Raw genomic sequence first — 15623 nt, forward strand, 5'->3', positions numbered from 1 at the left:
GGACACTTCCATAGGACTATGAGGGCCTTTCCCTTCCATCACTTAAAACCTGCACTCTCCTTGTCTTTCCTTCTGTTTTTTTTCTTGCTCAAGTCTTTTTTCTCTGCTATAACTTATGCTCTCTGTGTTTATAGCACAAACTCTAGGGGCCCTAGACCTGCAGTTAAACCCTCGTGGTTTTTTCAGTCACTTCAACACCCAAAGCAGTAAAATCGAAACCAAAAGTTAATGGAAGTGAACAGAATATATAATACATAGAAAAGGAAAATCCAAAGGATGCATTCCCATGAATATATTTTCTTTCTTTCCAAGTTAGTATACATAAATGAAATGAAATCTCCAAGTTCATTTGAATGCTATGTAGCCCCACGTCTTCCAAGGAGAAAAGGAAAACACATTAGGAATAGACGTCCAGTCCAGAAGCAAAGACTGACAGAAAATCTGAAAATTGATAATAAAACAGTGTTTGAACATTCATGGCTCTACAGATTCAGGGACTCCAAACAAAGCTTTACTCACCAACTCCTTAAAACAGTTTTAACTGGCCCCCCTAGCTATTTACTGCATAAAATTTATCTGGCTTCATTTCTTTCTTTGATATCTGAAGGAATGGGGTTCTCTTCAAGAAGCAGTCACAAATGCAAAACCAAAACAGCAAGTTAGTGTCATTAGAAGGAAGAACTTTTGCATAAACTTTCAGTATGAACAACATCATAATGAAGAAGAGCAAGAGGAGAAGAAGAACTATGTCATAAAATTAAGAGATTGAGCCGTCCCGCCAATATCACCACCACCAACACCATCGTCAAAAGGCAAAGAAGCAGAAGAGGAGGAAGAGCAGAGCTAGTTGCAAAGATTGGACTTGGGAAATGGGGTTCCTTTTATAACCAAAGCAACCCATGCATACGCCAGGGAAACCCATTTGCTTCACAAACGTTCTGGTGACAAAGATAAACCGAGATTCACTCTCCCGAATAGTGATAGCCACATGAGGCCTCTCCATACTTTCAACGCTCCTGTTACCACTCCCTCCACAAGCCTAGCATTACAAGATGCACAGAAAAAATGAGATAAAAGGAGGTTTTTTTTTTTTCTGTAAAACCTTCAAAAGAACTCGAGAAAAAAAGAATATTGTGAAGCGGTGCGTAATTGTCAGGAAAAACCAAACATGAACGAATTCAAAAGAAGAGTGAAACATGGGATTTGTGTCGTACGATTTTTCCTCCTTCCTTTGAGAAGCGATCCCTTTGATGATGGGGTTCTCTCTTGTCCTATCATAAGAAAATCATAAGAAAAGCAAAATAAATGTACATGTTAAATAGAGTATGCTGCGTTGTAATGAGAAGCTGAGAACATTGAGGGCTTTGCCTTGTGTGCGTGTCTTCTGTCTGTCCCACGCTGCTGCAACTGTGTGACTGACTGTCTAAACATAATGAGGCCAATTAAATGTGGGCAAGACATGAGGGAAATGGGTGTGCATGGTACGGTTTGAACTGGGCATTATTGCTTTGCTTGCCTTAACCCCCAAACTCTCAGAGCCCCTCCAGCCCCCTCTCTCTTCCTCTTACCTTGCTTACCCCAGAACCCCAAATTAGCTAGATTTGCGCAACCAATCACTGTCTGTTTCTGGTTTCCTTCCCTACCCTTCATCAACTCAAAAATTTCCTTCCAAGTTAGGATCTAAGTACCCTTTTATTATTATTGTTACTCTGAAGTTGGGAGCCAAGTAGATCCTGCATTATATAATTATGAATGAAAAAGAACAATGGTGGTATGATTACAGTGACATCTTTTTCTATTTCCACATGTTCACATTGATTTTTAGTTTTCAACATTATAATATATCAAAACAAAAGAAAAGCCTTTACTTTAATAGCAGTTTTAAAATTCTGAGGCCAGCCTGACTCTCAACCTGACTAAACAGGCACAAGGGCCGAGGTTAAATTCATCGAGACCGCCACCTCTCCCAACCCTACACAACAGTGAGTCTCTCGAGCCTAACATTCGTTTGTGGATTCTAGGAGTGTGAGGACCAAGCAATGCTAGGCAGAGTTATAGAGCAGACCCAAGAGATCTAAACTAAACTAAACAAAGCAAAACAGCCTCTTTATTCAAGAAAATGGGTTTTGAGTTTTTTGATACTTAGGTCAAATATCACCTCCACACTACACTTCCTGTCAATTTGTAGGGTCACCATTGACAGATGGGGTTCCCCTCGAACTAGAGGGGTAATTTTGTAATTTTGTCCATCGGTTCTAGATGGGCAAAAGTTCCCCGGATTTCACGTATTCATGTTAACAGAAAGTGTGTTGCTACAACTCACTCCATAAAGAAAGAAAAAGGATAGAAAGAAAGGTGTCTTGCTCTGGCTCAGATTCAGAACATGTGATGTGAATTTCCTTCTATGGGTCTCTGCAGTTTACTTGAATGGGTGAAGAAGTGTGGGGTCACCCTTCTTTAAGAGCACAACTGTTGAGTATTTCCATTGCCCAAAAAGAAGAAATTGTTACCAATAAAGTGACGCTAGACCGCTAGCAAAAAGAGAAAAAGTTTGAGCTGGCTGCAATGCCCTTTCCTTCCTTCAAAGATATGAGGACGTTAAGCCTTCGTTGGAGGTGAAAAGACTAGGGCATTGTTGTCAATGTGAGAATTTCCATTGTTTTGTCACACTTCCATTGCCGTACAACAACATAAGAATTTGGGGTTCTAGGAAGGATCAATATGAATGATTTGCCACGTGTGCGGTAGAGGGTGTTAAGGTGCAGGGTTGGCAATGCAGCTTAGGGATGCATGATTGTTTTTTTAGCTCAAAATCCAGGCCTGGGAGTTGGGACTATATGATAACAGAGAACAGCAAGAGACAGAATATCTGAGGAAAAAGTCAGATATATTACAGAAAGATAATGGGTTTTTCCGTGTTGTTCAAAAGAAAGAAAGAAAAAAACAAAGAGAAAATGAAATAGAGAGCAAGGTACCTGAGATGAAAGTTGGGCAGCTCTTAATCCAAGATGAGGATGAATCACGAATCTCTTATCAGACGGTCCTTATTCTAGCTCTTTCTGCAAAATAAAATGACAGATACAATGTAAAGAATGTAAAGCGTCTGGAGAATGAAGATACTGAGATCTCTCAAGCAAGAATGCAAAGTGAGGCTTTGAAAGCTACACAAGTTTTACCAAAAGAGAAGCTCTGGAGAAGGGAAAGAAAGCCTAAAGAAAACTAAATAGGAAATGTCTCGGCGCTTATGACCGAATTCTGAAGAAAAAGGATGCAAAGATATCAAATCGTTTTCAACCCAGATCTTCAAAAAATATGCAAGTACTGCTTTTCTGGGCGTCACTGAAACTGTGACAGTCTCAAAGACAAATGTACAGCATTCATCCCACAGAAACAACTGTGTAGAACGAACTCGTGTCTTCCTAGAGGTATGACTTTAGAGAGTGGTGAGCTGCTTAATTTTTCCTAGATAGAAAAGTAAAAGAGAGAATTACCCGTACCTTAACGGTGTTTCCCAGAAGAAAAAGCAAGAAGCCTTGTATTTGAACAGCCCAGATATTCTGATGTTTCATGAGTGAACATGATCAAGTACCAGAGAGAGCGAGAGAGAGAGAGAGAGAGATTTGTCAAAGGAAATTGAATTATATTATTGTAAATAATATATAAATATATGTGATAATGCAATTTTACTCAACCCCCCAAAAAAAAGAAACCTCCTTTTAATATAAAACAAAAGTAAAAGGGCTTTCTTATCTTTCCAGTCAGTCTCATTTTACATTCTTTTATGGGGCGGTTTAGATAGTTACTATGAGTTGATTTAAAAATTAAATAAAATAATATTAAAATATTTTTATTATTATTTTATAATTTAAAAAATTTAAATTATTAATTATATTTTATGTAAAAATTTAAAAAAATTATAATAATAACATGAACACTTTCGTTATCGGCTTTAATATTATTATCTATTTTATATCTTCAAAGCAATCCAAAATCTCGTTCTGAAAATTAGAGGTGGGCAAAAACTTTAAAATTTTGACTTTGGTCGAATTTTGACAAGACTCTGATTGTATTGGAGTCGAAATTTTGAAAATTCGGAATAGAATCCGATATATATATATATATATATATTTTTTGGTTAAAAACACGTAATCAAAACAACATGGTTCTACCTCAAGATAAACAACTACGTTTTGCTCATAAGAGCACTCTCAATGAATGCTCTATAATACATTTTTCTTTAAAATATAAAGAAATTCTTTTAAAAGTTCCCTCTCATGGACGTTGTATTTCATATTTTATTTTACATTTTGCTATAGTAACATATTAGATGTGGAATGAGTTATTCAATTATAAATATTTTAAATTAGTTTCTCTCTCTTATTGTTTAATTTTTTTCATTTCTTAAAAAGTCATTTATTTTCATTTCAAATCCTCTCTCTCATTCTCACTTTCTTTTTTACTCGGCGTCAAAGATAAAATTTGAAACTGAATTAATATTTTCTTTTTATTATATAATCTCCTTTTTTTTATTTTTTGAATTAATTTATATTTTGATTTAATTTATAAATTTAGATTAATTTAAATAGAACATAATTATGTGACATTGTATATTGAGAGATATTATAAATATCAAAAGATTTAAAGATTTAAACTATATGAAGAAAAAATAGATAAATTGATATATAATATATTGTAAAAATTAATATGTAAAATAAAAAAAAAAGTAAATTTCAATAATATATTTTAAGAAATAAGATGAAAAAATTGGAAGTACCCTAAGGGTCGAGCATCAAAGAAGCTTTTAAAGACAATATGATAATAAAATTATAAAGAGTTTTGTTATGTACAAGTAAGTTTGCGTATCAATCTGTATATTAATATTATTATTTTTATATTTTAAATTTAAATTAGTATTAATTTTTAATAAAATACATTTTCTAACTAATTATATTAAAAGAGTACGAATATTAATATATAAAATCGTTTATAATTAAATTTTTTTAATCATAAAAGAGAGTGTAAGAGGAGTAAGCCTTTAATAATGAGAGTGCAGGTGAGATTGACACTTCATCCACCCACATTTATGTCTCTCCAGTTTGGTTTCAGTGACTTTGATTGAACAAACAAATATTAGTGGCTCCGACCCAAAAACAAAAAATACAAAACAAAACATTTATGTCTCTGACTTTTATCTATGTGCCAAAACTACATAAGAGTACGTACCTCCAAACAGTGGTGCATTTTAAAGAGTCCTGAACCAGAGTGTGCCAACAGATCATCACTGTCTTCAAGAAACCTGTGTTTGGACAACCTTAACAAGAGCCTTCAAATTTATCACCTGATTATTTTTTTTTTTTTTTTAAATTTTAATTTAATAATTAAAAAGTAATTATTATTGAAATTATATATATATATTTTCCTAAATATTAAAAAATATTTTAAAAAAATTAAATACACTTAGCATGCGCTAGCAGTATCATAGCTGCATTATTATTATTATTATTATTATTATTATTATATTATGTTAAGACCTTAGAAATAAGTTTTTCTTTAAAACCCAAAAAGAGAAAATAAAATATTGATAATTAAAAAAAAAAGGGAAAAGGTACTGCAGCTGGAGGCACCATCCAAAAAAAAAAAAAAAAAAAAGGGGTAAGTTGGTGACAGCCTCAAAAGATCTTGCAAGCCTTTCACAAGCTAACCTTACTGCACTTGTGTCTCCAATGTCAAACACTTCCAACAACAAAGATAAAGGGTAGCCTTGTGTTGGGCCTGTTTTGGGCTTGCATATTTATCCATATGGATCTGGAGCACAAGAAACAGTCAACTGTCAAAGAGTGATGTTCAATTCTCAAGAAATCTCTTATTTACAAGACTATAAAATGGTTGGTTTTTCTATAGAGTTTTATTATGTATAAATAAGTTTGCGTATCAATCTGTGTGTTAATATTGTTACCTTCATATTCTAAATTAAAATTAGCACTATTTTCAATAAAATCTACTTTCTGACCAATCATATTAAATGTATGCACGTATTAGTGCGTAAAATCACTTACAATTAAATTTTTCTTTCTCTATAATCTGTCTTCTTTGGATGGTCTACTATTCATTACTGTATTATTATTTTTTATCTATTTTTTTTATTACTTTTTTACTATTATTCACAACTCTTCTTAATACTTCTTGCTACCCAAACCTTTGAGATGTGTTCCACACAAAACAATGTCTCATTCTCTTCTCTCAAATATAGTACTTGAATCAATGTCTTAGGGGCTATCTTATTAGTTTTTTGAAAAAAAAAATCCTATAATATCATTCTTTAAGATTTTCTATACTTTATTTAACTATTATTCTATTAATATTTTTAGTTTCACATTTCATTTTATTAAAAAAACTGTGTATAATGAAATCAAAAGGCTGTTATATGAGTAATGATATATACACAATACATTATATAATATATTACATAATAATATTATAAAATGAGAGTATTTTTGTAAAATAATGTTACTTTTATAAGATATTTTATCAAAATATCTTTCGTTTAAAATATAATTGTGTAAAATATTATGAAAAATATTATGTGTAAATTATATAAGGTTCGGGGCAAAAGATGATTTTGTAATGATGAGACCACGATGTATGTCAAAGATCTTTTTGTCCTTTCACTTTACTTTTTTTTAATGTTATTGTGTATTGTCTTTCGACCATGTCTTTGTGCAACCACCTAATATTCAATCTTAAGAATAGCCACATGCATAAATGGTGTAATATTAATATAATTTTCAAGTTTTTTTTTTTTACATGTTAATGTGTAAATACACAATTCACTATAACATTCAAAATAATTATAAAGTAATTCAAAATATAAATATTTTTCTATAATAACTGATGTGAAAAACTTCTACATTCTTCCTCTTATCTGTCTCGCCCTCGACTCCTTTCTTTTGCGCTCTAAAATCTAATGACTCCATTTATGATTTGAAAAAAAAAAAATGCAGATTCTCTTTTATCAGTTTCAACTTAATATGTTCTCCATTATACTGTTACCACTATATATTGGAATCCAAGTTTAATGAACAAGCTAGCTAGCTAGGTTGGAACAAGAACCTAATCCTTTAAACATTTCCGAATGAAGAATCCTCAATCAGACCCAACAACTGTAGAATTAATCACAAACGTTGTCTTCGAACTGATCACGATAGCTGAATGTGCATATTCTACCAGACAAAGCATCAAAGGAAGTATATAGACATTTGATTTCCAATAGGCGGTGGAAATCAAATGGCTCGAAATTTGTTCTTGGATTTGCCAAGACATGCAGACGTCATTGATTCATGCCCCATGTTGCAGAATCATTAATGACGTCCGGGACCATGCAGTGCCCCACATTCTAAACAGTCGTATTGTTGAAATATGATTATTATATTGTCTTAACCTCTCTTGTTAATTTAGAAAATAAGATATTTTATTAATTTAAATTTAACTTTAAATTTTTGATAAATTATATATATTTATATACAATATATTTATCTAAATAATTTTTATATTAAATATGAGAGGGGAGCGAAGCGGAGCAAAGTGAGGCCCCATTGAGATCAGCATGCCCCTACTCCTGCTAGGAGTCTTCCATGCCGGGCGGGGTAGTGGGGAACGGCCCAGCTGCCCACCCCTAATTTTCATGTAAAAAGAACTAATTAAGCCTTTGATCGGTGCATCCATCTTTAATATTTTTTGTTAATTTGATGCACCAAATATTAGATGTATGTGTGTGTGTATATAATATATATATATTTATATAGAGGAGTAAATCCCTTAATTAAAGGCACCATAAGGAATGCCCTGATTGCCATGAAAGTGCATGGCCTGGCAATAATGGATTCTCCATGGTACTGATCTCATGATGTTGTCACAATATTTCATTTGCCGGATATTGCGAGAGTACTGTCATATTGATTATTCTGTTAACGATTAACGTTGCATTATCCTTTTAGACTGATAACTAAAAATAATACATATATTCTCAATTATTTGGTGGTATATTTAAAAGGAGATGAAGATTACAATAATAATAAATAATAGAGAAATGCTAGCGTTATAAAAAGATCTCACAAAATAAACTCGCAAACTAACATGCATGACTTCATATATATGATACGTTAGATCTATTTTATAATAAAAATAATTTTATAATTTAACATATTATATAGAATATCTTTGTGATTAAAGCATTTCACTAAATAAAAATTGGTAAATAGGATAGAAATTTTGTTTCTAGAATAATGCATGTCAGCTATGCATGATATTTACACGGGAGACGCTACCAGCCAGTCGGGTGTAATACTTACTTTTACAATCGCAAACAAGCGGCTGCCACATATGGGTTGCAATAAAATAGACAATACACCCGCATGCAGCTGATTAAATGTTTTTATTTTCTATCATTTCTTCCCCCCTCTCTCCCTTCCCCGTCGCTCTCTCTCTCTCTAAAATTCTCTCTCTCTCTCAAGCCCTCAATACTCCTATCTTCACAGAGGCATTTGATGATGCATTGTCCAAAGTTTCAATCAAAGTGGTTCTTCCACTAGAAAAAGATATAAGTAGATGAGGCTTGATACTTTTTTGGGACTCATGAGTTCTCTCAGTAAATCGAAACACAGCCCAAAGAGAGACATTTATGTTTTGTTGTATTATATTTTTTTTGTTTCTTGTTTTTCTAATGGGTTGAGCGAGAGAGATTTTGAGTGCTCTGTATAGAGAGAAATTTTGTATTTAATCTGATATTTTTCTATTCTTGATTCAATCTAGAGTATTCCTTTTTTCTTTTACCGGTTAAGCCACTTACATGCATGATATTTCTCTGTTAAAAATGTAACTAGTTGCATTTGATTAATAAAAAAACTATAGACTAATATAAGTCGTTTAGCAATAAACATGAATCTTTTCTAATTTACCAAATCCAAATCAAGAAACGATTAGATTGAGAAAAGTGAAAGGGGGCATTGCTATTGTTTTGAAGTTCAGTGGAAGAGTTTTGGAAAATATTGTCAAAAGAAAAGAGAGATGGGTTCGTACCGGGGGAGAGAGGTGCTCGGAGATGGAAGAGAAATGATTTAATAAAGTAGACCACACTATAAAATGCTTAAGTCTCATATATGTTAAGATTTTATTAGTCGGTGTAAAGTAAGGAATGTCACCCGACCGGTCAGAAGGTTTTCTCTTTTTACACATATGATCATAAATCACGTACGGGATTGGCTTTGTCGACGCAATAAATGGCTGTCATCACGTAATTAGATCATCAAGAATAATATATATATATATATATATATATATATATATGAATTATAGCAGTAGTAGAGTTTTCCTATATCGTATTATTTTTTTTCAGGAATTTTCGGTATATATATTTTAATATACTTGAGATTCGCTTTTCTATGGCTAATTTTTGTTTTATGAGTAATTAGCACACGTGATGATATGACTAATGAGGATACGATATTCCCTTCATCAATTCTATTCAGCCTCACCAAACTAACCAAAACGCCCCGGTACTGTCTGCCTACCTATATGCTATATAGAAATAAATGAATTCTATAAAAATAAATTTATAGATTGAGATAGATTCCTGTGATTTATTAAATTTATTTTATAATAAAAATAATTTTATAATTTAACATATCGCACACGTCAAATCAAGACATGTTATGAATTTTATTTTATATAATTTATGACTAAAACATTTCTCATTTTTAATACTCAAACTTGCATGCATGATAAGGGTGAGTATAAACTTTTTCATTGAAAACAAGAATAAAAACAATTGTTAATATAATACAATAAAAAAGTGATGTTTTCAAGTCCTTTTCAGTTATATATATGAAACATGATTATCATACGGTGATTTCACAATAACATACTTAAGAAAAATTATATTTGTAGGTAGAAGTATAGAGAATGTAGTTTTCAACAATATAATTTTCAAATGACATAATTTAATTTATACAAAACTCTACACCAAATTATAAGTAGAAAGAACATCACAAGTAATCTAATTTTTGTAGAACATCTCTGATCTAGATATCTTCTCAACCTTGAAAAATGTAACTTTCTCTATTGCAGTCTCCTTTCAAATGTCTAGCAATGATTCTCAATCTCTATTGCTGTCTCCTTTCAAATGTCTAGCAATGATTCTCAACAGTACTGTGTTGACCGTTTCTCACAAAGACGTCCATGAGAACGAGTCTATCACTTAAGAGTCTTTGAAGTGGTCCAACACTCTTCCATCACGTTGATAATTGATCCCATGAAAATAGGATCACGTGGGACACGTAAACACCGAAGTTTGATGGAGGCTTCGGCTATAAATACAGTGTTTGGTCTCCAGACTCACTCACTCAATTCCCTTCGGTATTACACCATCTAAATAGAGTGGAGAAGAGTTTGGAAGTGCCAAACATAGAGAGAAATGCAGCAAAACAGTGAATAGTATCAATGGCCGGAGGTATTTATTTCTTGGCATTAAAACCTATCGATTCTTGTTTCTAAAGTGTAATTTCGCATTCTAGAATTGTTTTTAGTCTAACATACTGTTCAACATCTGCTTTCTAATGTTTTTTATTTATCAATCATTGTCATGCATGAGGGTCTTCCAAACAAACTTTATAATTAAAAGATGGTACCAAAGTTCTACATGATAATAACATCTGCTGTTATGTTTATTATTAATTTATTAAGAATAATTGCCACGAGGTTCTTACATGCAAACTTTACAAAGATACCAAAACAACTCATGTTCATACCAAATAATTATCATTTACAGTAGTACTAAATACTGTCATGGCCAATATCAAACTTTCCACCATTTTGGCAACAGCTTTATCTTCGTTCCCTGTTGATCTTCTTTGGACTTTTTAGATTTTGAGGTAAATCCAAATGCATACATTCATTCATACAAAAGCAAAACCGTCGTGTTCCATGATTAAGACACGGCGTCTGCAAAATCAAATGCGATAAACAGACTTACCCAAAAACGTATGAACATCTCCCACGCTAGATCTACGATTTACCAATAAGATAATATGGCTTCCGCTACCTACGTATTCTGATCTAATATTTCTAACAGTAAGCAGTAAGAACTCAAATTCCCATCACCTGGAATAAATGCTCACCTGTCTCCATAATATTCACTTAAATGGGCCCGTACGTCGATGAACTTCTATAAAAGGAGCCTCTCCCTCTACAAACTCCCACAAACCCCAAAATCCGAATTCTCCTTCCAAGTCTTCCCTCTCTCTCTTTCTCTCACTCACAAGCACAGGTTGTAGAAGATGAACGATGGAGGAGAGAAAAGATATGCTCTTCTTTTGGCAGTAAAGGATTCTGAGTACGTGAAGAAAGTATATGGTGGATACTTCAATGTGTTTATTGCAGCTTTTGGGGAAGGAGAGAGGTGGGACTTGTACAGGGTTGTAGAGGGGGAGTTTCCTGACATGAATGAGCTCCAAAACTACGATGGTTTTGTGGTTAGTGGCAGCCCTAGTGATGCGTATGCAAATGATTACTGGATTCTCAAGCTCTGCTTGCTCTTGCAAACTTTGAATGCCATGGAGAAAAAGGTCCTTGGGATTTGCTTTGGTCACCAGGTAATTATGTTTTGTGCATGATCACTTATACATGATTTCATTTTATCTGCTAATTAATTTCTCAACTGTAGTGATTTGGACCATGCACGTACAGTAATTAGTCATATAAATCTCATGTAGGATGTGCATGCACAACTTTAAATGACCATGAGATAGTTTGCAAGATAAGAACTTTGTTCTATATATTGAACAACCTCGTCACTTGTCGTGTTTCACACGAGTTCACAGCCAGTTGTATTGAAAAACTGTGGCTTTAGTACTGTTGCAGGTATTGTGCAGAGCGCTGGGTGGAAAGGTGGGTAGAGCCTATACAGGGTGGGATGTGGGGCTGAGGAAGGTTAGCATAGTGAAGGATTTGGCCCCTGCATGCTGCTTCCATGATGATGAATTGGGTGAAATCCCAACTTGCCTTTCCATTATAGAGTGCCACCAGGATGAGGTTTTTGAGGTCCCTTTAGGAGCTGAAGTGATTGCATTCTCAGACAAAACAGGTGTGGAGATGTTCACCATTGGAGACCATGTTTTAGGCATGCAAGGCCATCCTGAGTACACCAAGGACATCCTTCAAAATCTCATCGATCGCCTTGTCGATATGGATGCTTTTGAGGTAGGTATATATATAAATTAATCTATACAGTGCCTACATCTTGAATATTGTTATCGAAGAAAAATGGAAAACTCATCCATATTCTACAAAAAAACTCCCCTATTCAAATATTGTTTACTGTTATTATTAATATTATTTTGGGGAAAAAAAGGGCACCTTGCCCATGCATCCAGTCTCTACTTTTCAGAATATTTTTGTTTGCCAAAATTTGAATTTGATCATTAATTGCAGAGAGGTTTCGCCGACAAAGCAAGGCTTGGATTGCAGACAGCTGAACCGGATAGGAGGTGTTTGGAAAGGATTTGCAAGAACTTTCTCAAGGGATGATAGTTTCACCCAAAGTTTTAAATCCTACGTTGGTGTCCATTTCGGTTAAGACAATGGAATGAAATATTTTGATATCTGTATTATTTTTAGATAGTCTATATATAATAAATTAATTATATATGTATAAATTATATTTTAAAATAACATCAATGCAAGTCTTAAAAAGTTAAAATATATTTATAAAACTCAATAATACTTCTAATTTCTCAATCCAACCATTTAAAAAATAATCATTCATCTTCATCATAAAAACGAGAGTATGGATTTGATTTTCAATTCTCAAAAAAGGGGGATTAAAAAAAGTTAAGAAAGTTAAGAAAATGGTTTTAAATGTGAGAATTGGAATGAAAATTACGAAAAATTCACAATTTTTATATTAATCACAAAAATTCACTAATTTCGGACGGTACACTGAAAACCATCTGGTATTGACCAAAACGCACTAGTACAACCAGTATTTGACCCAGTACGAAATACATACCTTCCCTGTACCCGTCACTAGGGGTGAAAACAGACCATATTGGTGTGGTTTTGGTTTTGAACTGAAACCACACTGACGTGTTTTTCAGAGAGAGATATTGACCGAAACCGTTGACGAAGGGGGTTAAAACCGATTACCATGATCACCCTATCGATGTTCCTGTTGGTTTATCTGTTACAAGTCTTGCCAGAAAACTCGTTACAAAATACCAATCCAGAAAACTCAAATATCATCAACAAAAAACTAGAAAAATTAAAAGAACCCATCAATAAATCTCACAACAAATATCACAAGACTCATAACAAAATACTAGAAAAATTAAAATAACCCCATCAACAATCCTCAAATGAATCGGAGATGAGAAAGCTTGAAACGACGCAAATGGATGGAGGGAGAAAGGGACGGCAACGGAAGAAGAACCCCACCAACAAATCTTAAATGGATCGATGGCATCGGATAGAGAGAAAGCTGAGAGGGAGATGAGAGAATCAGAGAGAGAGAGAGAGAGAGAGAGAGAGAGAGAGAGAGAGAGAATAGTGTAGAGGAAGTGAGGGGAAGGGGGCTCGGGGGTTTAAGGCTGAAGCTGTAACCCAAAACGGCATCATTTGATGTATTAAAGCAAACAACATCGTTTCATATATATTCTTGCAAAACGGTGGGTATAAAACGACGCTATTTAAATCACTTAAGTGAAACGGCATCGTTTTATATCAGAAATGAATAAATATATATATTATATCGACCGGTTCAGCGGTTTGAACTTGGTTCAAACCGGAACCGAACTGGCTGACGTCGGTTCTAGCTATTTTCTACCTCCGGCCGAACGATTCTTCATCAGTTTTGGTCGGTTCTGGACTCCAGCAGCCGGTCCGTGTCAGCAAAGGTCAGTTCGGCCGGTTCTTATACAGCCCTACCGGTCACTACCCCGACACAGTATTTAAAACTCTGGTTTCACCTCCTTTCTCACTGGCCTAGCGTTTCTCTATTTTCCCCTCATTTTCACTTCCTCTTTCCTTTTTCCTCTCATATTTTTCTCAATTCACTCAACAAAAATGTAAATATTAAGTAATCTCGAAATATAGACACGTGGTACTCTAATTCTATCATAAATCACTTTGACAAATAAAATTAGTACTTATACGCGCAAGCGATTTTAGCCATATAATTTGTTGTGATAGAATAAAAGTACCACATCACCTGTACTCAATAAACATCTCCCAAACATATATGTGGTTAGCATTAATCATGTCCTATGCTTTGTATAAACCTATTTTGTTTACCAAGGCTTGTAATAAATTATGTAGTGCATTCATGACCAATCAAGATTCGAGTAATATGGGAACTCTTGATACAACCACATAAAACTAGAGGTGTCAAATTGTGTTAATGGGTTATGTTTGTGTTGTGTCAAGGCACGTATATTAGATTATATGGGTCAATCCAAACACTACCTGTTAAGCATATCGTGTCAAAATCTCAAATCCTAACACGACTCATTAATATAACGGGTTGACACGACACGACATGACCTGTTTTGATCCGTTAGTGAATAATACGAAATATGTTAACACGACACAATCCGAACCATTTCAACCCGTTTGACAAGTTTAGCATAAGTTTATATAAATGTTAAAATCACAATATCTATAAAAAAATATAAAACTAATTACAAGTCCAAAATTACAATCCAAACAATAAAAATATCGAAATTAAAATCCCAACAATTTTACTTTTAGCTATAAGGATATAATTGTAACTTTAAATTTCTTAACGAGTTATAACAGGTTATAGGTTGACCCGATATCAACCCTTTAAGCAGTCATGTTTAATGAGTCAATCCATTTTGACCTGAACCCGTTAAGATTAAATTCAAACTCATTATTATCGTGTTATATTCATATTAAGTTAACAGGTCGTGTCACATATTGACACCCCTACATAAAACCTATTTCTCTGTGTTTAAGTTGAATTAGCCTTGTGGGGAAACTCTTACTCAGCCAATTGGCAATTGGGGACGAAGGTGAATTGCTTTGGCACAAAGCTTTATGGATTTCAAAAAGGTTTGTGCATATCACAATAGCCAGCCAGCAAAGATGCCTAAAAAAATAAAAATAAATATTTCTCAGCAAAGAGGTACGGTAGATCTCCAATATAGTAAGCTAATATTATTAATTTGTAAATTTGGGTTAAAAATTTTATTTTTAATTTGAAATTATTAATTTGGACGTTATGAATCAAGCATGTGTCTTTGCACGTGTAAGTTTAACCAGTGTAGAGAAAAAGAGAGTTTCGAATGATGCTAATTTTAGCTTGCCAAATTATACACCATTATAAGATCAAATGCTCTCTAAGTCTATACACCCATGATGCTTGTGTCTCATATTCCAAATCAATCCATAGATTCTATTCCATCCACAATATTCTTACATTTTTTGGTTCAAAAATTTCTTATTCCTTAAACTATCAATAGTCTCGTTACTTGGAAGATCATTTGTTCCGGAAATATAAACCCAAATAACGAATTTATTTTTCAAAAACCTAAACATATAAAAAAAATGATAAT

The 15623-nt window shown here is 33.5% G+C and overlaps 1 protein-coding gene and 1 long non-coding RNA gene across 5 annotated transcripts; one reads left to right on the top strand and one right to left on the bottom strand.

Annotated features, from left to right (window-relative positions):
- Positions 1-263: 263 nt before the first annotated feature.
- LOC121243661 lies at positions 264-3662 on the bottom strand. Of its 4 annotated transcripts, XR_005936216.1 has the most exons (5): positions 3498-3659; positions 3177-3255; positions 2976-3059; positions 1215-2869; positions 264-1039 (listed from the first exon to the last, which is right to left on the bottom strand). It is a non-coding gene; the product is annotated as an uncharacterized LOC121243661 (long non-coding RNA). The 4 variants fall into 4 exon arrangements; XR_005936214.1 differs by lacking the exon at positions 3177-3255 and having other exon boundaries at positions 3498-3662; XR_005936215.1 differs by lacking the exon at positions 3498-3659 and having other exon boundaries at positions 1215-1733; positions 3177-3488.
- A 7419-nt stretch (positions 3663-11081) lies between these two features.
- On the top strand, positions 11082-12660 carry LOC121243154 (gamma-glutamyl peptidase 5-like). The gene is made up of 3 exons (XM_041141222.1): positions 11082-11645; positions 11914-12252; positions 12484-12660. The coding sequence occupies exons 1-3, from the start codon at positions 11331-11333 to the stop codon at positions 12577-12579; spliced, it is 750 nt and encodes a 249-aa protein (XP_040997156.1). The 5' UTR covers positions 11082-11330; the 3' UTR covers positions 12580-12660.
- Positions 12661-15623: the final 2963 nt, after the last annotated feature.

The sequence above is a fragment of the Juglans microcarpa x Juglans regia genome, chromosome 8D (assembly GCF_004785595.1).
Source record: "Juglans microcarpa x Juglans regia isolate MS1-56 chromosome 8D, Jm3101_v1.0, whole genome shotgun sequence".
In the NCBI taxonomy this organism is placed as follows: domain Eukaryota; kingdom Viridiplantae; phylum Streptophyta; class Magnoliopsida; order Fagales; family Juglandaceae; genus Juglans; species Juglans microcarpa x Juglans regia.

What these genes read in the sequence shown, in the direction of transcription:
- LOC121243154 (XM_041141222.1), top strand. Translation starts at nt 11,331, where the DNA reads ATGAACGATGGAGGAGAGAAAAGATATGCTCTTCTTTTGGCAGTAAAG. An exon ending in GGATTTGCTTTGGTCACCAG is followed by an intron (nt 11,646 to 11,913) that starts GTAATTATGTTT and finishes GTACTGTTGCAG; the next exon opens with GTATTGTGCAGAGCGCTGGG. An exon ending in TCGATATGGATGCTTTTGAG is followed by an intron (nt 12,253 to 12,483) that starts GTAGGTATATAT and finishes CATTAATTGCAG; the next exon opens with AGAGGTTTCGCCGACAAAGC.